Source organism: Odontesthes bonariensis, chromosome 22 (assembly GCF_027942865.1).
Source record: "Odontesthes bonariensis isolate fOdoBon6 chromosome 22, fOdoBon6.hap1, whole genome shotgun sequence".
Lineage (NCBI taxonomy): Eukaryota > Metazoa > Chordata > Actinopteri > Atheriniformes > Atherinopsidae > Odontesthes > Odontesthes bonariensis.
Genome location: NC_134527.1, coordinates 6,434,583 through 6,455,891, shown reverse-complemented (window position 1 = coordinate 6,455,891; position 21,309 = coordinate 6,434,583). Strand labels below are relative to the sequence as shown.

The 21,309-nt window shown below is 42.4% G+C and overlaps 1 protein-coding gene across 2 annotated transcripts; it reads left to right on the top strand.

Moving 5' to 3' along the window:
* The first annotated feature begins 1,499 nt into the window (after window positions 1-1,499).
* Window positions 1,500-21,291, top strand: gsna (gelsolin a). Of its 2 annotated transcripts, XM_075455685.1 has the most exons (17): window positions 1,500-1,632; window positions 9,066-9,266; window positions 10,298-10,452; window positions 10,568-10,729; window positions 10,841-10,990; window positions 11,068-11,157; window positions 11,742-11,874; window positions 12,016-12,320; window positions 12,439-12,572; window positions 13,624-13,714; window positions 13,928-13,954; window positions 16,041-16,211; window positions 17,296-17,470; window positions 19,434-19,555; window positions 19,769-19,846; window positions 20,149-20,209; window positions 20,608-21,291. In XM_075455685.1, the coding sequence occupies exons 2-17, from the start codon at window positions 9,071-9,073 to the stop codon at window positions 20,775-20,777; spliced, it is 2,220 nt and encodes a 739-aa protein (XP_075311800.1). In that variant the 5' UTR covers window positions 1,500-1,632; window positions 9,066-9,070; the 3' UTR covers window positions 20,778-21,291. The 2 variants fall into 2 exon arrangements, with proteins under 2 accessions (XP_075311800.1, XP_075311801.1); XM_075455686.1 differs by lacking the exon at window positions 13,928-13,954 and having other exon boundaries at window positions 1,501-1,632.
* The last annotated feature ends 18 nt before the right edge of the window (window positions 21,292-21,309 follow it).

Below are 21,309 nucleotides of genomic sequence, written 5' to 3'. Positions count from 1 at the left end.
TACTGATTGTCTGGATGATCTTACAAAAAGCGGATTAACAGTTGGAACCCCAGAGTGTAAGGACTCCTTAGTATAGACCATATATGGGCAAAATACAGCTCGGGAACCAGAGGCTGCATAGACATCATCACATGAAAAAAATCTGTATTCCATCAGTGAATCTTGAGTTGAATGAAAACAGTCTGTTGTGTGTTTTTCCTGATTTTAGCAGAGAGAGCTCTCTGGATTTAGACTGGACTAAAGTAGGCCTCGAGCTGTCATGGAGGCGTAATGACAGAACATATCGTAGGATGGATGCTTCAGAAAAAAGAAAAGCAACCAAGAGCAGACATGTGAGTAGTTTGTCACAAGGGACAGTTCAAAGGTGCTATGTTAGATATGTGAGGAGAATGTTGCTTTCAGGAGTACAACAGCAAGAGAACTACTGTTCTTCAAACTTGTCATGACTGAAAAGAAGAAGAAAATGCCTTTTGTTTCAATTATATCATAAGGTCTGCCAGTGTGCTGTGGCCGTGTTTCAGTTCATTCCCAATGTGTGGCCCGCTGATTACTTAATTAGTCAGTATGGCCTTCTCGAAAACAAAAAACACAGACTGCTCATGCCTGTGATGGACCGTAGGAGTGCACATGGGAGAAAAATAACCCCAAACAAGAGCTCTGCATTCAGTAAGCACACTCTCAGAAAATAAAGAACAGAATTGTACCTTTAGGGATACGATGGCTTTGTCACTGGGGCAGTACCCTTAGAAGGTTTAGTTTTGTACCCTTGTGGTTTGTACCTTACAGAGACCAATCTTGTACCTCTGGTGGCAATTTTGTACCCTTATACTGAAGTGGCCTAACACAGAATGTCTATTGTACCCCAGCATGTAGAAAAAAAAGGTACATATGTACCTTTAGGACCCTCAAAAAGCCTCAGGGGACAAAAAAGGACTCGTACTGTACCCCTATTTCTGAGAGTGCAGCCAAGTATCCCTGCATGGCTTCTGCATGTCCTTTGTGCCTATAATGTCATTAACAGTGTATTCTGTTTTTTATTTTATTTTGTTCTGTTGTCTTTTTGTTTATAATGTCTCGTTTTGTCTCTGCTTTCTGTTTGTTCCTTATGTAAAGCGTCTTTGAGCATTCGGAAAAGCGCTATATAAAAACTATTATTATTATTACAGTATTGTTTGACTGTGTTGAGTCAGTCTTTGCATGCTCCATGTGCAGTCAGCACTTTCATGTGTATTCTGCGGTATATTCTTGCACCACAACCAGGCAACGAGCAACCTTCCTATCTCCTAAATGTGGACTTTGCATCGTGGCTGAGATAACATTTCCAGCTACTGTAATATAAAATGAAAAAAAATCATAGTTTTGTACTCGTTGCTAACAGTTTTTTCAGTAAAGTGGTGCATGTTGGAGTGATAGATAGAAACAGAGACTAATGGAGTTGGCCGTCCCTCCGCAGGCCGGGGGGGTGTAACAGGGAGTGTCCCGCCGCGGCCCACAGGCATAAACAGCGGCTCTGAGCTCTGCTGCGCTGCCGACTCTCCGCCTCTCCGCTCCCGCTGCAGCTTGGAAACGCTCTCCGCGGCTCACTCAGGTCCAGACCCGTCCACCCGTCCGTCTCACGACCTCCTCATTCAGGTAAGACCGGCTGTAGGTTTTTTTTACCCCTTCTGTATTCAATGTAACAGTGATGCCCGGAGATTGCGGAACTAAAATAAAATCTAGGCTAATGCGTTATTTAACGCCCGTTGGTCCAGACCTGCCGTCTGTGGCTCAGACTGGAATAACGTGCTGGCACAATATGACGCAGTGTTTTTAGTTTTACACCGAACCTGTTCTTTCTGCGTTCTCTGGAAAATAAAATAAAAAAAAACATCTCAGGGCAGCTTTTACAGTGCATCCTCTATGGACCCAACTGTTAAACTCCTGAAGTTAGCAGAAGACACCAGAGTCAGAGGCTGAGAGGCTGGTTCTGTGGTGCAGCCAGGCAGAACAACCTGGAGCTGAACAAACTGCAGACTTGAAGAAACTCCCCCCTCACCACTTCTTCCCTTCATAATATCAGGCAGCCCTGTGTCAACCCTGTTGTTAGACCCTGGAGCGGGGCAGCAACATCTCCCCCATCCTAAAAAAAAAAAAAGCCCCGCAGAGGATGTGCTTTGGTACAGTCTCCCCCAGGAGCAGCTGGTGCAGACAAAGCAAACGGGCAGAAACAGACTGCATTGGACTGAAAGAGCTGCTTCCTTGTGCACATCATGATCGAGGAAACAAGCAGGAACAATCATCTCTCACCCCTCACACCCTGGAGACAGTCAGAACCAATTAGTACAGGAACAGTTCTTTCCCCCACGCCACCACCCTCACAAACACATACTATTGTGTATATTGTTGTGTATTATTGCTTTACTGTATTTTCCACCAACAGCTGGAACTAAATTCCTTGTGTGTGTGTTAACGTACTTGCCCAATAAACAGGATTCTGATTCTTTTACGTGGAACCATTTAGAGATTTAGCTACCATTTATGGGCAGTCTGCAGAAACACTGGCTTAAAAAAACTCCGTGTGACTTCACTGTCACCACAGACGTGTTCACATCTTCCGTTGCAGCACGAGCCGAGTTCTGTCTTTGAAACACAAAACCACAAAAGCATTCATTGTGCAGTTTCATGCAGTGCAGTATCCTGTGTGAGGAGCTCGGTTCAACAGCTTCTCCTCTGCAGATGCAAATCCCTCACAGTATTTGGAAAACATCTGTGTAGCTATGGAGATGCGCAAATAACAGACTGTTTTGAGGAAGTTTAGGAGCCCAACACCCTATAAGGGGCTGATTGTTACGTCCACCGTGACGTGAATACGTCAGACGGTGTTAAGACATGCACAGACTTTTCTTGGCTGGTTAGAAGGAGCTGTATCAGATACTGAGCCCAGAGATTGTGGCATTCCTGAGCTCACCAACTGTTTTAAGTCCCAAACAACGGAGGGCATACTTTGTGAAAGGCTGAACTGTGGGGTGTGTTTGCAACCCAACAGCGGGAGACATTTCTGGATCGCTTTCAACTGCTGAATCCAGTAATTCCTATTTGGCAGCCTAACCTCACACAATGAAGGACGGCACGACTTGTAATGGTTGTAAACTTAAATGCAGGTTGTTTTGCATTTCCTGTTAAGTGACCTTTCACTTCATGCTGTCGTCTGTGTCCACAAGAGTTAGTTAATGTCAAGGTAATTCAGCAAAAAGTGTCAGAGAGGAGGTTGGGTCAATAGTTTGATATGTAGTATAGTTTGGGTTGTTTTTTTAAATGGCACCTACAGAGCTGAACAAAGAGTTAGCTATTTCAAATATCAACCCAATATTTAAATCAAGACTTTGGCACGGCCATGTTCCTTTTTCCGAGCCACTCCTTTGTGGCTTTGCATGGGATTTCCCCCTTTTAAAGGCTCTACTTCCAGGTCAACATACACCTCCGTGGAAACGGCCTAATATTATCTTTAAGCACTCTTGTATTTGAGATAAACGAGAGCTAAAAGATGAATCATTGACAGCAACCTGCCCTATCTGTGAGGCAGTGAAGCTCTCCCAAACCCTGACATTTCCACCGCTGTGCTTCAGAGATGAAGTTTTTCCTCGTGAAAAGATGTCTTTGGATTCTGCCAATATATGTCTGCTTTTACTATGGCTAACAGAGAGGAGAGGTGCATATTACTCTGCAGACCTGGGTTTTGCCTCTGCAGTTTAGTTCTAGTTCTGATGTTCTTTGTGGATGGCATAAAATCTTATCCGGCATGCCTCCCAAGCAGGTTAAATTAGTACAATCTCTGCACTGAGCCACCAACAGTCCCAAGAGTAACCTACAGATGATGTGATGGAACACGAGGATCTCAGAAACATCGAATGTTCTTCTTCTGCTGGTACGGAAAGCCCTCGATAAAAAGGCTGCTGTTTCAAATCTGTGCCACTCGTAGATGGTTTCCTTTGAAGTATAACCAACTGCTTATTTATATTGATTAGCAGAACCTTTAATAATAACTGGCCAAACTAAAGGTAATTACAACCTTTGCCAGAAGACTTTACAGAGCTTTTTATATCTTGGTTTGATTGCAGTTGTTCAGTTTGGTAACAAAGAGAACAATGGATGCCAGAGTCTACCACTAACGGCTTATGGGAGTGTCTGTTTTGGACAGTAACTTGGCTGGTTGCTGGGTGAGGCACTGACAGAAAACCTGAATCATATCTGTCTGTTGGAAATATTTACTGACAGTGCTTTTTTACCATTGACTGTAATATGGGCAACGTTTCCCTGCTGGTAGAAACAAAGCCACGCCCCTTAAATCAAGGGCAAAGTTCTGCAGCTGAGGTCTTTGTGTCCTAAATTTTTAGGACAAGGCAGCGGTGTTGGACACTTTGTAGTTGCTTGCTTCATTCGATTCATTCAGGCAAGAGAACGGGTTACAGAGCACCTCAGCTGTGGTTGTTTCCCAGATCTGTTTTCAGCTACATGGTTCCTGATATAACCATCTCATATCCTTTAATAACCATCTGTATATCAAACGGGCTGTTTACAAAGCCATAAACAGCCATTTTGTCTCTCTTTGTCCCACATTGTGTCAACAGATGTTAAGGAAGCAGCGTGGCCAGTAAAAAGTTAGTGCAGTGCGTTATCTGATGAGTCCTGATCGAGCTGCAGAGCTCCTCATCAGCCCTCAAGAGGCTGAGAGTGGCATGCACGGAGAAAATGAGTCATCAGAAAGCCCCCCTTTCCTGAGGGAGGAATCTCTTCTTTTTGAGGGGGTTGGGGGTGGAAACTCAGGACTGGCATTCTGTTAAAGCCCAGATATCCAAGTTTGAACCGATAAAATAGAAAATTGACTTTTTTTTATGTAGACATATCACAGGGCCTGTAATAGTTTTCAATTTGTTGTTATATGAATCCACAGTTGCTGCACAGTGGATCAGATTTTCAGTTTTCATTCCGGCCTCGAGCAAAGGCTGACACGGCAGTGAGGCTGGTGAGAAAGGGGGGAGGGGACAAAATATGTGAGGTAGGAATGGCACACTCACTCTGTGTTTGTGAGGAGATGATGGGGGGATGGGTGGGCCCGCAGATGAGGAGACTGGGAGAATACTTCCGGTTCTGCAGAGGTGCGGGACAGGCTGCAGACACCGTCTCCTTTTCCCATTACGTCTGCGAAGAGGCGTTGACCGCTAATCATGTGACAAGTTCTATTTACGCCTGCAGCTGTGCGTGTGTTGAGTCAGACAAACTACCTCTTCTTCAGTCAGTCGGAGCAGCTGAGGATCATTGAGTTGTGTGTGCTTGTTCAGGTCAAAGTAGACAAAGGTGTATTTATATTCTAAAGCCGTACCTATTAGGTGAGGGGAATAAGATTTTCAGAAGAGCTCAAGCAAAAAAACAACTTTAAAAAAAAAAAGAAGAAAGTATTCAGCATGTTTTTGGGTTTGCTTTTGTATCTAAACTTAAACTGCATTACCCCCTACAGTAGAATACTGAAAGTCTGCGTAATGACCAGTTTTTAAATTTCTATTTTTACCGTCAGGGGCTTGGTTTCAAATTAAAGTCAACATCTATGCTGTGTGCCCGTCTCTGTTTTAATGAGTATGTCTGCATGCAAGCTGTTTCCAGAGTCTGGGTAGTTTAAATTAACAAGCGGCTGCAGTATGTCAAGTGGAAGTTATTGATTTGTTTACGGCTGATTGGACACCCTGTGTTATTGTATTCTCTCACCAGTTGTTACAGTTCCCGAGATATTTAGATTTTAAGGCTGTGGTTGCTAGTTCATTTAGATGAACTTTGAATATTCCTAAATGCTAGAATACGATACAAGTCGATGCTGCCTATATCATAAAAAAAAAAAAAAGAGTCCAACTGGAGCTAGATTGGCTCAATCTAAAGCTTAAAAAACAGTTGCTGTTGACTACTCATACGCATGTTTAACACGGATCCTGTGTTTGTTTGGTGTGTCAGCTGTGCACATCTTTAGAAATTAATGCTATATGTGGGAGACCAGTAGGGGATCTGTCAGCTTACTTTTGATGTTTTGATGTTAGGTTTATTCAGACACAACACATCTAAGGGCTCTCTTTGGCTTGTGGTTAATTAGGGAACCATAGTATCCTGTCAGTCCATTCACCAGCCTGAACAGGAACTTGGAACTTTCTAAAGAAAATCCACATTAGAAACATTCTTAGTCACTGGTGTTATAAAATTGTAATAATGTTCACAATCAAATTGATTGAGGTAGATATTACAGATGCTGTGAGACTGTTAAAATAAAGTGGACACAGCTTAGAAATCTTGGTTTAACGGTATTATTTAAATACATTTTGATTAAAATGGTACATACTTTCAAATGCACATAACTTTGGATTTCTACTCCATTTATTTATTAAGATGCCTATGTGGAGGATGTTAGGGGTAGACCTGCCATCATTCTGGTACATAACTGGGGGAGATATCAAGCTTTTGTCCCTGCTAGTACTGTCTTGAGTCTTGCTAGCCTTGCCTTGCTTGTACTTTTGCTCTATTCTGTGCATCTTTAACGTCATCGTTAGCTGCTTTAGGAGGTCATCAGCCAGCAACTCTGTCCTCCTGGTCGAAGTGTCGTTCGATAAGGAAATTCCTTTTCATTTCTCCGACATCTCTTGTCTCTCGTTTCTTTTTTTGGCACATTTTGACACGGCCACAGCGATGTGACACCTTCCTCTCTGCTGCTTCACAGATAACGACACCAACACAGCACGCTGGTGGCTCACGCCTTTCAGCCCAGACACCAAGAACACCATAAAAATTTTATATTTCACCAAACAAACGACATATTGATAAGAATTAAACAGCTAGGGTAGCAAACATGCACTTAACTGCAGCATACCAACGCCTTGCAAATATAGCGTGTTGGCTGGAGTCTGGACTTACAGAATCTATTGTAGACCATCATCACACACCAAACTACCACCTAAAATCTAGAAATTTTTACTGGACCTGTGTGTTGTTTTTTTTTTATAAAGTATTAAAAAAAAAAAGATCAAGTAATCCAGCCAAACACAGCTGTGGATGCTGATGGAAGTTCAGTTGGTGCACAGCCCCAAAAGTCTCCAGGACATTGAATGTTTTGACTGTGAGCGCACCGTACTGTCTGTGTCACTGTGAAGTCAAATGGAGCTTTAAGTCAGAAAGGTCATCGAGGTCTGACACAGAGTCGCATCAAAGTACATTCTTTTTCCTTATCATGACAGAAGATAGTCAAAAGGTCTCAAGAAAATCCAATATGTCATAAAAACTTGAAAAGTCTGACACTGAGCAAGGTTGTCGCCAAAACTAAACCGCCTGTTTTCCACGTTGAAGCTGCCCGTAGGAAGCTGCACGGCACCGAGTCTGGCAGTTGCATAAGCAGAGAGAACAAATGGGGGGAAAAAAGAACCCCACTCTGGTTGGCCTGGCTGTGTGATTTCCGAGCCACTTCCCAGTTCCATGGTCAGGAGCAGATTCCTACCATGTTTGTGGGCAAATGGCTGCCTTGAAGACTGGCCGATTCTTGATGCAGTGTCACACAAACTGGAAGGCAGCATTCCTGTGGAAAACTACATTCTGTGCTCTTTTTTGAACTACATGGCCTCCTATTTATACAGCTTTTATCATATAAGAAAAAAAAAAAAAAAAAAGCAAAAGCGTACTAAACAAGAGTACAAGTAAAAACTATTCAGAGATGTCATGTTCAATGTTCTTTTAAGAATTTGTTTATGGTTTCCAGTGATTATTGTCCCAACTAGCAATTAATGTGGAGTGCGTGTGGGTTGGAATCTGCTGCAAAGTCTTTTGCATATTTTTACTAAAGAATTACTTCTTGGAATAAATGGTGCAGTCCTACTTTACTAACCCGGAGCTGCTAAACAGTCGCAAGAGGAGGAAGCGTTTTTTAAATGTTTCGCTAAGATTAGTAAGTGTATTTGCGTTCCTTTTTTAAAAACTGAGCTAACATGAAATGTAATCTCCTCGTACAGCATGACAGAGCGTTTAATCGATCGGCGACTCTCATCATACAAAACTGACACATCCACTCATGCTACTAAGAAGCCAGAGGGTTGTAATTCAGTGCAGCACAGACACCTACTTGAAACTACTTGATTGGGCGCCATGTGTCTTCTGTGCTGTCAGATACAGCTGAAGTGTTTGTGTGCATGAATGTCTGAAAGCTGATGTGTGCATTATCTTTTCATCTACTGTATGTACAAGAGTGAATGGCTGGAGTTCAAACCCTCTATGCAGAGAAGTTGGAAAATTCTCTAAATTACAACAAAAACTTAAATCTGTCGTAGAATTTGTTTGAGTCGTGCAAAGAAATTATTTTAAGGGTCTACATTGACCAACTTCAAAGCAAAAAAAAAGAAGAAATTCATTTAATTGGACTTGTGCTTGCTCAGTATGTGCTCAAACAAATGAAATTACAGATTTTAGTTGATACTGCATTTGAGAAATGCTAGCATTAGACAATTTTTTGCACTAATTAATGATCAGAAACATTTTTGGAGATGTTTTATTGATATGATTTTGACGGTTTTATGAAGTGAATTTAGTTTTTTTTTCTTAACATAAACCTTATACCACATTTAGTTTAGTTGGTTTAGTTTTATACTCAAAAGACGTGAACCTCGGTGACCGACCTATTGAAGGTAGAACTTCAAAGTTCTCTCGAAAGTTAAAAGATGTGACAGCCTGTAGTTATGATATAGTTGTGATATCATTGAGAGCAAGAAACAGCTGTTTTCTATATATAATTGTACCCACATTAATTTACAGCCATGACTAACAGTTAACAGGATTTCCTGTTGCTGCTCAGTGGAGGAAATACGTGTGACTGGTGACTCATTCTCCTCCGTTTTAATGACTAACTATAACCCTAAACTTTATCTTTGCATCCATGAAAACAGCTGAGCCTTAATGGGAGTGGCTTTGTGTTTCCCTGAGCAAGTGTCACTTGAATGGGGCGTCCCCGTCTCGCTTTTAGAAAGTTTTTACAAAGCTCCTCAACCCTGGGTTATGTTATTTCCACGCAGGCAGGATGGCAGCACACCACCCAGAGTTCGAGCAGGCCGGACAGAGCCCGGGCCTCCAGGTGTGGAGGGTGGAGAACTTTGACCTGGTGCCTGTTCCCAAGAACCTGTACGGGGGACTTTACACCGGGGACGCTTACCTCATTCTCAACACCATCAAACAGCGTTCCGGCAACCTGCAGTACGACCTCCACTTCTGGTTGGGTGAGTGCAGTGAGACACACAATAACAGGAAAAAAAACGTGTCTGGATTTTTATAATTTTTTCCTCTTTTTGGATTCTGTTTGGTTTTTGGGTCCATTTTTATCGTTTCATCTGGGAAAACAACCAAGAAATGATCTGTTTTCCCGTGCAGCTACCATCCTGTTTGACTTGCAAAGCGGACGAGGCTGTGCAACCGCGTCCCATTATAATAATGTCACTCGACAGTGTTGCTGCTTTGCAGTATACACTGTACATGCTGACACCAGTCAGATCTACGTGTGATAATCACACAGTGTGCTCTGAGAAGCGGCTTTGTCTCCAAAATCAAACCGTTTCAGCAGGTGATGGTGGATAATGGCTGCTCTGCCATTCATTCACCAGCTTGTGAAAAGTAACGTGTGGAAGTAGAATTTTATAGGAAGGCAATTTTAGTTATGTTGGTTTTATCTAGTTTGCAACATCATTTAGCTTTCACAGTTATATTACCAGTGATGGATGACTTATTAAGATCGTATACTGCAATAAACACAGCAACACATTGTAAAACTGTCAAAATATATATAAGTTCCACTTCTAAGTCTGTCAGCAAAATGTGCAGAAGCACCACAGGTTGAACTTCATGCAGAATTTATGATTAATATGTAAAATTTCAGTTTTAAGTGATAGTTTGATCTAATTCGTATTCAACTCAAAAGCTGCAATGAGAAAAGGGCGTGATGGGAAAAGCCTATCTGCATTTCAGGCCTGCGACACAGACTAAAAAAAGGTGGGACAGTCAACCTTTTACCGCTTTCTAATATTGCCATTACTTCTCAAAGCACAGAAGTTCTGCATTGATAATACTTACTTACTAGTTATTTTGGCGTGCGAGGGTTTGACTTCTGCTGCACCCACATATCGATCTCCTGACTCAGTGGTGTCATTTCCTCAAGAATTCTTCAGACACAAAACCGTGTACATGAACTCTATGAGACTGAGATAAAATGGGAAGCAGAATTAAAATGGAGGGTGTCTGCACTTCCCTGGCGCAGGTGACTTCTGCACCCAGGATGAGAGAGGCTCGGCGGCCATCTTTACAGTCCAAATGGACGACTTCCTGGGCGGAAAACCCATCCAGTACCGAGAGGTGCAGGGACATGAGTCCAAAACCTTTCTGGGTTACTTCAAGTCTGGACTCAAATACATGGTATGCTGTCATATATTGATGGATTCCTGTCATTAATTTGTCAGTTTGCATCTAAATTTCTCTGTACGTCCTACTTTTACTTACTTTATGTTGAGTTGTTGCTCTTTTCTTCCAGACAGGAGGCGTGGCATCTGGGTTCAAGCATGTCGTCACCAACGAGGTGACGGTGCAGCGGGTGCTCCAGGTCAAAGGTCGTCGTGTTGTCAGGGCAACTGAGGTGCCTGTCAGCTGGGACAGCTTCAACCAGGGAGACTGCTTCATCCTGGACCTGGGAGATGTGAGTCAGACCGAGCAGCATATCCTCAGATATGAATTGTGGCAAACAACACACTGCATGACTTCAGTCACTTATCTTTGCAATCTGTTCCTCCACCTTTTCACTGCACAGGAGATCTATCAGTGGTGTGGCTCTCAGAGCAACCGCTTCGAGAAGCTGAAGGCCACGCAGGTCGCCAAGGATATCCGTGACAACGAGCGCAGTGGGAGGGCTCGAGTCTACGTCTGCGATGAGGGGGTGGAGAGAGAGAAGATGTTAGAGGTGAGACTCCTGAACTGCAGCAACAAACTCAGTCACAAACTCAGGCTTTCGAATGAAATGGCTGCCTCTGTCCTTAGGTTTTAGGCCCCAAACCGGATCTGCCTGCTGGCGTCTCTGATGACATCAAAGCCGACGCTTCAAACAGGAAGAGGGCGAAACTCTACAAGGTACCTATTGACGGATTAAACATGGCGCCCACATACAGTACTTCAAATAAAAACCAGCCAGAAAAGTTTGGAGGCTCTGTAATATTGTGATGATGATATAAGCAAAAAAAAAAAACAAAAAAAAAACACTACTTTCCACTACTATGCTGAGTGGAAATTGTACAATGTGAGACCGCCATTGATTGGAAGAGCAAAAACCAACCTCATTCTGAGTCGCAGGGGGGCTGTCAACTGTTTTGCAGACATCCCATGCATCATACTGGTCTTTGTGGAAAATTAAGGAGGATGAATGTCTCTTGCAATAAATCACTTGCTAAAAAGGGCTAATATTCAAGGTTCTGTGTAGTTTGGCCAGTCAAATAACAGTGTACAAAAAATGAGTTTAAACACAGGTGTAGCCTAGTTTGTACCGCACACTTTATTTGATCACTGCAGCTGTGCATGAATACAAATTCAGTGAGAAGATTAAAAAAAGCAGAGCAGAGCGGGTGGAAGCAGAGCAGCCAAACTGCATTTCATCTCAGTGGAAGGGACGCTTCATGACTCCAACTGACGGCTGTCTCTTCCATCTTCCCCTTCTGCAGGTGTCAAATGCCAACGGAGGCATGGCCATCACTCTGGTGGCAGCAGAGAACCCGTTCGCCCAGAGCGCCCTGGAGTCCGGTGATTGCTTCATTTTGGATCATGGCTCGGACGGACGGATCTTTGTCTGGAAAGGTCGGTGCACGGTATCACTTTTATTCACTCACCAATGTTTGATTTAGCCAAAGACGTTATTTCTACTTGCCAAAAAGTTTGATCCGTATTTGTAAAGTTCCCCCTCTCCATTTAATCAGCCTCCCTATCTTTCCTCTGCAGGCAAAGATGCCAACATGGACGAGAGAAAGGCATCAATGAAGGCAGCCGACGAGTTCATCAAGAAGATGGGTTACCCCAAACAGACGCAGGTCCAGATCCTGCCGGAAATGGGCGAGACGCCGCTATTTAAGCAGTTCTTCAAAAACTGGCGGGATAGAGATCAAACAGAGGGCCTGGGCGTGGCGTACATCGCCAATAGCATCGCCAAAATCGAGAAGGTGCCTTTCGATGCCGCCAGCCTTCACGAGTCCTCCGCCATGGCCGCCCAGCACGGCATGGTGGATGATGGCAGCGGAGAGAAACAGGTCAGAGTCGGTTTGTTACACTCGTTTATGTCAGAGATGCGTCTGTCAAGAACAGAACAACTTTTTCCTGAGGAATTTCTACAGCCTGATAACTGTTACGTGTTCTCCACCTCAATAGATCTGGCGTATCGAGGGATCTGATAAGGTTCCAGTGGATCCATCCACTTATGGAGGGTTCTACGGAGGAGACAGCTACATCATCCTGTATAACTACCGTCACGGAGGACGTCAGGGACACATCATCTACATGTGGTGAGGAAGCAACCCATTGAATTAGGGAACAGTAAAGATTGCAACAGCATTAACCACCAGTTTCCCTATTTTTGGTGTCATCAAGCAGCTAAATTTGACTGAATCCAGAAAACTAGACTTACTGGACCTTTTTTTAGATCTTTGGCTGTAGTCTTGATTAACAATTGGGTGATCTCCATTAAGGAGTATGCAAATAAAAAACCCAAAGAATCAAAAGGGAAACGAGCGAGTTTGGGAATCAGACGTCACAGGGAAACATGGTGTTGTTCCACATAAAACACAGGAGGAACCAATCGCAAACATACCAAACAGCAGGGGTTGCATGCAAGTAAAAATATCAGAATGGGCATGTGTGAACTTTCTATGGCTTTCAACAGTCTTAGAAAGCTGGTGCTTGGCTTGCTAACAATGCTAGCCACAGTGTTTGCTATCTGCCGTATCTGCTAGCGGCTGTATCACGAGTTAGCTGCTAGTATCTGTGGCTAGGCCGGCCGGGCGCTACCAGGAGCTACTGAGCGCTACCAGGCTACCAAAATAAGTGACACAGATGATTAATAACTGCTGGAGTCAGACCCTTAACGTATAGGCCTACTTTATAAAGATGTATTTTGTTGACTCAACGTAAAATCTCTTTTCCAAGAGCATCCAGGCCAGCTCAGGCCAGCTATAATAAGCTCAATAACACACATACATTGAATGCAAAATAAAATATTCATGTAAATATCATAAAAAGGGAACTATAAGTTAAAATAACACAAGTTGAAGGCACCAAAACCTCAGAATTTTTTTTTAGCTTTGATTGACTTTTGCCTCTGTATCGTTTCGATAAGCTTACACAGAGTCACAACTTTAAAAAGTTTTTTTTCCAAGATATTGGTGATGGGAGACTTGGATGCGTGTTAAATTTTCTCCAGAACATCCAAAGGATTCTCACTGGAGTTTAAATCTGGACTTTTATTTCACTTTGTTCTGAAATCTAATTTTTTCTAATATAATCCAGTGTGTGCCACCTAGTGTGTCCGAATGGTTCTAACTTGGTCTAGTTTCCCAGGCAGGGAATGGACTCCAGTCAGGATGAAATCGGGGCCTCTGCAATCCTCGGCGCCCAGCTGGATGAAGAGCTCGGCGGTGGTCCTGTGCAGGTACAGTAAGGTGTTCCTGCAGTGGCTTTGTGTTTACCTGCGTTTTGTTTTCATAATCTTATATTTTCATCCGCGTTATTAATGTGCGCTGTCCTCTGGCTTGCTCAGCGCGGTGGCATCATGTCTGACCTTTACATCCTTTCACTCTTTCTCCTCTCCCACATTGTTTCCCTGCTGCTGTTGCTACCTCCCTCCTTGGTTTCTTGGTTGCAGGTTGTTGGTGCTCCTATAACCACTCAGGTATTGTCCTGCCATCCGCTGCTCCTCATTCTTGCTTGCAAACTGACTCACATGAACTTGTCCAGAGCCACAAAGAGACAATGAACATATCGTCTCTCTGTTTCCATGCTAGATGCGTGAGGATAGATACAGAAAAAAATAAGGACGTGGTGGTGATTTAATCAGATATACAGTAAAACCCACTCAGTCAAACACAAACAGGACATTCCAGTGCCGATGTTAATGGGAGACTCCCTCCTCTGTCACCAGCCCTGTTTCCAAACAGACCGACATCATAAATACTTTTTCAGTCAGCAATTGTTAGATGCAAAGATGGTATAACAAGTTCCATCCATAAATGTTACAGTGGCTCTGTACTCATGTGAGTCTTTACGTCATTTTCTTTCCCGACTTGCCTTGGACAACCTTTATGTTCATGTTGTGCCATGATCAGCCTGTGCGTGTTTAAATCCATCCGTTCACATTAAGACGTGCATTAATATTTCCAGATGTACCCTTTCCCTCACTCTCCAGTTTTAGAGCAAATGTCACATCTGTCTCCACAGACTGTCAAATTAAAGTTGACTGGAATGAAGGAATGTTTTTTAAATAGAATCACTGGTTCAAGAACTGAATTTCAGTACGTGATGTCATGTAAAAGTAGTAAAAAAAAATAAAGATCTGGTCCTTACAAGATCTTAAAGTCAGGTAATTACAACCTCAGGTGAACAACAATACATGACATATGACACTTTGTCATTATTTCCCATGAGAGCTAAGCCAAAATGCAGAAGCAGTGTCTGAAAAACACCATGATTCAACAGCAGTAACCCGAAGTGACACAACAACACTCTCCTTTACGGTGTCGCTTCACTAAAGGTACCACAAGACTTCAGTCAGGTGGAGGTCTGGACTCTGACTGGGTCATTGCTGCTGTGTTTGGGATCATTGTCCTGTTGCATGACGCAGTTTCAGCCAAGCTTTAGCTGTCAGACAGACGGCCTCACATTGGACTCCAGAATTATTTGGTATAGAGAGGAGTTCATGGTGAACAAAATGACTGCCAGATGTCCAGGTCCTGTGACTGCAAAAGAAGCCGAAATCATCGTCCCTCCACCCTTTTAAACACACTGCTTCTGCATTTAGGCTTGTTTTTTATTAAATAAACTTTGAAACGGTGTAATATGTCACGTGTTGTTGCTCCTCTGAGGCCCAATTTTAAAACCTCATAAGCGCCAGATGATTTTTTATTATATCTCAAAATGCAAAATCTTCAAACTTGTACAATGACTGAATGTCGAATAGGTACAATGACATAAATAGACAGTTTTTCTGATTTTTCATTTAACAACAAAGGTATAAAAAAAACATTATATAGAAATATGTACATAAATAGAAAATAGGAAACAAAATTGTATTTAGTATTTCGTGCCTGTTTTTCTTTGGGGTTGGGACACCTTTTCGTGGTTCCTGAGAACATGTCCGGATCCCGAGAGAGACGACGCGAAACAGGAAATCACATTGTACCAACAGCTACAAAGCAGCAAGTGTCAAATATTTGATCAAACTGCAGAACAGGAGTTTAATTGTCAGTTTTGTCTGCTAAGCTTCCTGTGATATTTTTTCTTTTTCCTCTCTGATCTGATGTAAACTCATCTGTTAATATTTACCCTGCATCTGTTTGCTCGTGCAAGATGAGGATTACCATAATTTGCATTGTTGGCTGAGAGCAACAGACTTACAAAGCTTCTCAACTATAAAGAATTAGGGGCAAAAAGTCGAAGGCTCAAACCTTGACGTTGGCCATGACTTGCAGCGTTTCTTCATGTCCTAACTTCAGATTTGACAGATCTTCACCCCCTCCTGTGAACTCACGGCTCTGCTCCATGCTGCCACCTTGTGTCTGCAGTTAGATATAGCAGGAGACGTCTGTCACATGTTGTTCGTGCATATTTCACATGAGACACAAGGGGAAATGTGTCTGCTGTGATTTTGTTTGCACCGCACTGGAAAAACTCACAAACGCACGAGGTTTGTGTGATCTGACTCACAGAAACAACCATCGAGTTAGGTCCAGAGTTTTAATCTTTTGGAGTTTGTGCACCAGGTGAGGGTGGTGCAGGGGAAGGAGCCGGCCCATCTGATGAGCCTGTTTGGAGGAAAACCAATGGTGGTGTACAAGGGAGGAACTTCCAGGGATGGAGGTCAGTCTGCTCCCGCAGAGATCCGACTCTTCCAGGTGCGCTCCAACTCTACCGGACACACCAGAGCGGTGGAGGTAAGAGAACTCACATCGTTCACTTTACAACTTCATTGCAGCTAGAGCTAACTTTTGAAGAACAAGTCTGCTGAAATTGTATAATTTTATCATTTTCATGTCTCCATATCCTTATGTAAGGACCAAAGTCAGCACTGAACTAATCGCTGAAGCTTCATGACTTATTCTTTTGTGCCACAGAGCTGTACTGAGATCTAGCTATTAGAGACACGTTGCTTCATTAGTGAAGTTTAGTTTATTTTCGGGGAGCTTACATGTGCCAGCCTGCTGTTGTGAACACACACACGCTGGAAAACCAGATCTGTATTAATCTGCAGCTGAAAATACACCCCAAATACCATTTGCTCATGTTTGAGTACAGATTGATAGCATGCTGTTTTAGGAAATTATTGACTTTTATGGTGCGAGACTATATTTGTTTTCCAGTGTTTGAGCTTTACGTCTTCACACAAGAGGCTGAGGCTTATTACAGAAAACATTGATCCAAAAAAAAAGATAAAAATGAGGCAGATGGCTGAAGCTGTTTTTGATTATAAATATTATAATTGCAAATACAGGAGCATATCAGTACATATCAGCAGCTTTTTACGTTTTAATTTCAAGAAAACTAAAGCTTTTTTAGATTTTAGATTCACTATGATTTGGGTGCAAATGCCCAGATTTAATGTCATTTGGACAAAAAAAACACTATTTTGTTAATTTAATTTGTCTCCTGGTAACCAGCAGAATATCTTACTGTGCATGTGTGATCCACAGTAAAGTCTGGCTGCTGCCAGAAACGCATCTAGTTTTCCTCTAGATGTATCTTCTGCTGTCTTTTTAAGTTGCTGTATCCATATTCATTTAAATGATTTTATATGTTTCTCTTTATATTTATGTATTTTTAATGCTTCTTCCACTCCCTGCTGCAATGCTTTTATTTTATGTGAAGCACTTTGAATTGTTTTGTACATGAAATGTGCTATACAAATAAATTTGATTTGATTTGATTAGCAAAAGTTGAAAAATGGAAAACTAGCTTGAAAGGCCTCTTTTAAAAAGCAGAGCGACACGTTGACCTGCAGTTTTGTCTGTGTTCGTCCAGCTTGACGCGGCGGCATCCAACCTGAACTCCAATGATGCTTTTATTCTGGTGACCCCCGACGGCACCTTCATGTGGGTGGGAGTGGGTGCCAGTGACACGGAGAAGCAGGGATCTCAGCAGCTGTGTGACATTCTGGGAGTGTCGGCCTCCGAGCTGCCTGAGGGAGGAGAGACTGGTGAGCAAACACGACAGTTGCCTCAAATATTTCCGCTCTTTTTTTGTGGGTTTCAGCCCTTTATATACTCAGTCATATCTGTGTCTGCTGCAGCGAGGTCTAAGTGTGGTCTAGCTGTTAAAACAGCACTATAACGTGGAGCTAAATAGTTCTCTTCTTGTACTGCAGCTGAGTGCTTATCTTCATCAATATTAAAACAAAGGGGGGCCTTGTTGCATCACCCCTTTAGCTGTTACCAATAAACGTGTGATTTGATTGTCAGGTTAGAGAAGAGAAAACCTGCTGCTGAACATTTTCCACATAAAAGCACCTCAGGCTAAAACATAAGACTCAATTTTTCATAAACACCCCATGTTTGAAGATTAGTCTCAGCTGAAGGCTGCTAAAGAGAAACGAGAAATTCAACTTTTCTGCAAGCTGAACCTGATGGTTTAAACTTTTTCCTATTCAAACCTCATGTGGTTGTGTAAAAAAATACAAGTACATAACGATTTGGACCCATAAAGCTGTTAAAAGCTGCTCATATTATTTTAATGTTTGAAGTAAATAAAGTATAAAAAGCCATTTCAAGGACCTTTTCACCAAGAACAGTTCAACAAGACCTGAAGACTAAATACAGGACCAGAAGAAGACTAAATACAGGACCAGAAGAAGACTAAATACAGGACCAGAAGAAGACTAATACAGGACCAGAAGAAGACTAAATACAGGACCAGAAGAAGACTAATACAGGACCAGAAGAAGACTAAATACAGGACTGGAAAAGGACTGAATACAAGACCAGAATAAGACTAAATACAGGACCAGAAGAAGACTAAATACAGGACCAGAAGAAGACTAAATACAGGACCAGAAGAAGACTAATACAGGACCAGAAGAAGACTAAATACAGGACTGGAAAAGGACTGAATACAAGACCAGAATAAGACTAAATACAAGACCAGAAGAAGACTAATACAGGACCAGAAGAAGACTAATACAGGACCAGAAGAAGACTAAATACAAGACTAGAAAAAGACTAAATACAAGACCAGAAGAAGACTAAATACAAGACCAGAAGAAGACTAATACAGGACCAGAAGAAGACTAATACAGGACCAGAAGAAGACTAAATACAAGACTAGAAAAAGACTAAATACAAGACCAGAAGAAGACTAAATACAAGACCAGAAGAAGACTAATACAGGACCAGAAGAAGACTAATACAGGACCAGAAGAAGACTAATACAGGACCAGAAGAAGACTAAATGACATTGATTTTGTCATTACAGTGGGACTTGTCAGTAACACCAACTGAACAAAACAGCTTTTAAAGTTGGTGCGTGCAAAAATGAGCAAACACCTTTGACAAGTGCAGTGATCTGGGTCACAGCATCTCCAGCTGGGGTGTTCCTAGTATCCAGTGGTTAAATGAATCCGAACCACCAGGGTTATCAGCTCCAAAGCCTCTTTGATCCACATGAAAAGGCAAGCCTGGCCTGTATCGTTTGATCCAACAGACGAGCTACCGCAGCACAAACTGCGGCTTTGAGAGACGTACAGGTGTCAAAACACCATCACAACTTGGCTGCTTCTGGAATTCCATAGCCTCATAACAGGGTCAGCATTCCCGTGAACCATAGGTCCGTAATAATGTGTACCTACGGCAAATCTATCATAACATGATGGAGTAGAAGGTATTGACCTGGTCTCTTGAGTTCCTCTATCCAAAACAAATTGAGCATCTGTGGGATGTGCTGGAAAAAGACTTGTGTTCAATGGATGCCAGGCCTTTAGGGTTTGCTTCAGAAGTCTTGCTGAGCACGCCTCATCTGGTCAGAGCTTTCTTGGCCACATGAGGAGGACCTGTACAGCGTGGGGCAGGTGGTTTTAAGCACCAAAAAGTCAAACTGTTGTTTTAAGAATTGTTGGTGAGGATGCACTTAAATACTATAAAAACAAGGTATTTCTGTCATGGTTACAGACCAGTTCTGGGAGGCTCTGGGTGGGAAGACAGAATATCGTACCTCCACCAGACTCAAGGACAAGATGGATGCTCATCCACCTCGTCTTTTCGCCTGCTCCAATAAGACCGGAAACTTTATTGTAAGTCTTTGGATTTCGCTTCCTCTCCCTCTCCTCTCATATTATACAATTTTCCAACTTGTCACCCTTGAACAAACGATCTTTCAAGTATCATTTCAGTGTCATTTGTGTAGGCTTCCAACTGCATTTGTGCCACTTATTGTAGCATAGATGTAAATGTGCCAGGTTACTTTGGGTTGAGACCACACCACTAAAGCTTTCTCCTCTTCTCAGATTGAGGAGGTACCTGGGGAGATGACCCAAGACGACCTCGCTACTGATGATGTCATGATCCTTGACGCTTGGGAGCAGGTAAAAAAGAAAAAGAAAAAGTCCTGACTGCTTTAGCCGCGTTAATTCAGAAGGTAGCTGAACACAGCCAAACTTTCTTTATGTTTGTCAGGTCACCAAAGCCTAAATCTTCTCTAAGAGACAGTGATTATGTTTAACCTAAGTTACCATGGTGATTTAACCAGGTTAACAAAGAGCCACCTTCATTAGACTGAAAACTCTGACATAGCTCGCTGAGTCACCAATCTCACTTCGGAGTCCACCGCTCAGAGCATTACTACCTATTAAAAACATCTGAATAAATGAACCTTTTTCCTCTTCAGGTGTTTGTCTGGATTGGAAATGAAGCCCAGGAGGAAGAGAAGACTGAAGCCATGGCATCTGGTAAGAAAATACAATGTCTTCTTCTTATTAACATAGGTTCATTCAACTTTGAGGGACTGCTCTTTTAAACGTGGGTCATTTTGGCTGAAAAAAGATAAACATGGCATGTTTTAGATGCAAGTCAAACTTGTTTTTATCTATAAATTTCTTTTCCAGTGACTTTGTAAACTAGAGCCGTCACAGTAACAGAAATATTACAACAATTCCTCAACTTCATCAGTGTTGAACATCGGCAAACAATCAAAAATATCGGAAATTGCAAAAGTGATATCCACAGTCCTTTCATCCATCATGCATGAAGATTTTCCTTATCAATAAAAGCTCCAAACATTAAAGCGTAATCTCACTTCGTTGTCATGAATGAATGGACCGACTCAGGCTTTTCTCGTCTTCCACAGCTGTTCGTTACATTGAGACGGACCCGGCCAACAGAGACTCCAGGACGCCCATCGTCAAACTCAAGCAGGGCTTCGAGCCGCCCACGTTCACCGGCTGGTTCCTGGGCTGGGACCACGACTACTGGACCAGCGACCCCCTGGAGCGCGCCATGGCAGAACTGGCCCTGTGAGCGCTGGCCTCGCCCTGCCTCCTCTCTGCCTTGCCCTCCGACCCCTCTGCTGCGCTGCGAGCTTCAATCTGCCTTTTTTTTCCTGCAAATGCACCGTTAAACCAAAAGGATTTTTTAAAATGTTTTTTTACGTTACATGCTACAGTAGTGCCTTCACACGTATTGTGAACCAACCAGTAGAAACAGGGCTTTGACCGATGAGTTTTGCACTTAAAAAAATAAATTACTGATTAGAAAAATATTCTAATTTTGTAAAAAATAATAACATTTACTCCTTTAATGTAATTTACAGTAAGCCTTTCTTGTTTTTCCCTTATAAAAAAGGTATTGTTCCAGGAAAAGGATCACTTTATCGAGTTGCTGTCTGTACCTTTTAGATATCACTTTTGTATTTATTTTTTAAAAATGCCACATAATAAAAAGTTTCATCCCCTGATCCAGTGTCAAACTAAAACCAGTTACATCTCCTGTGACGCACTATCATTTCCATTAAACCAGATTAAATCACATTAAATCAGTCATGTGTTTTCTG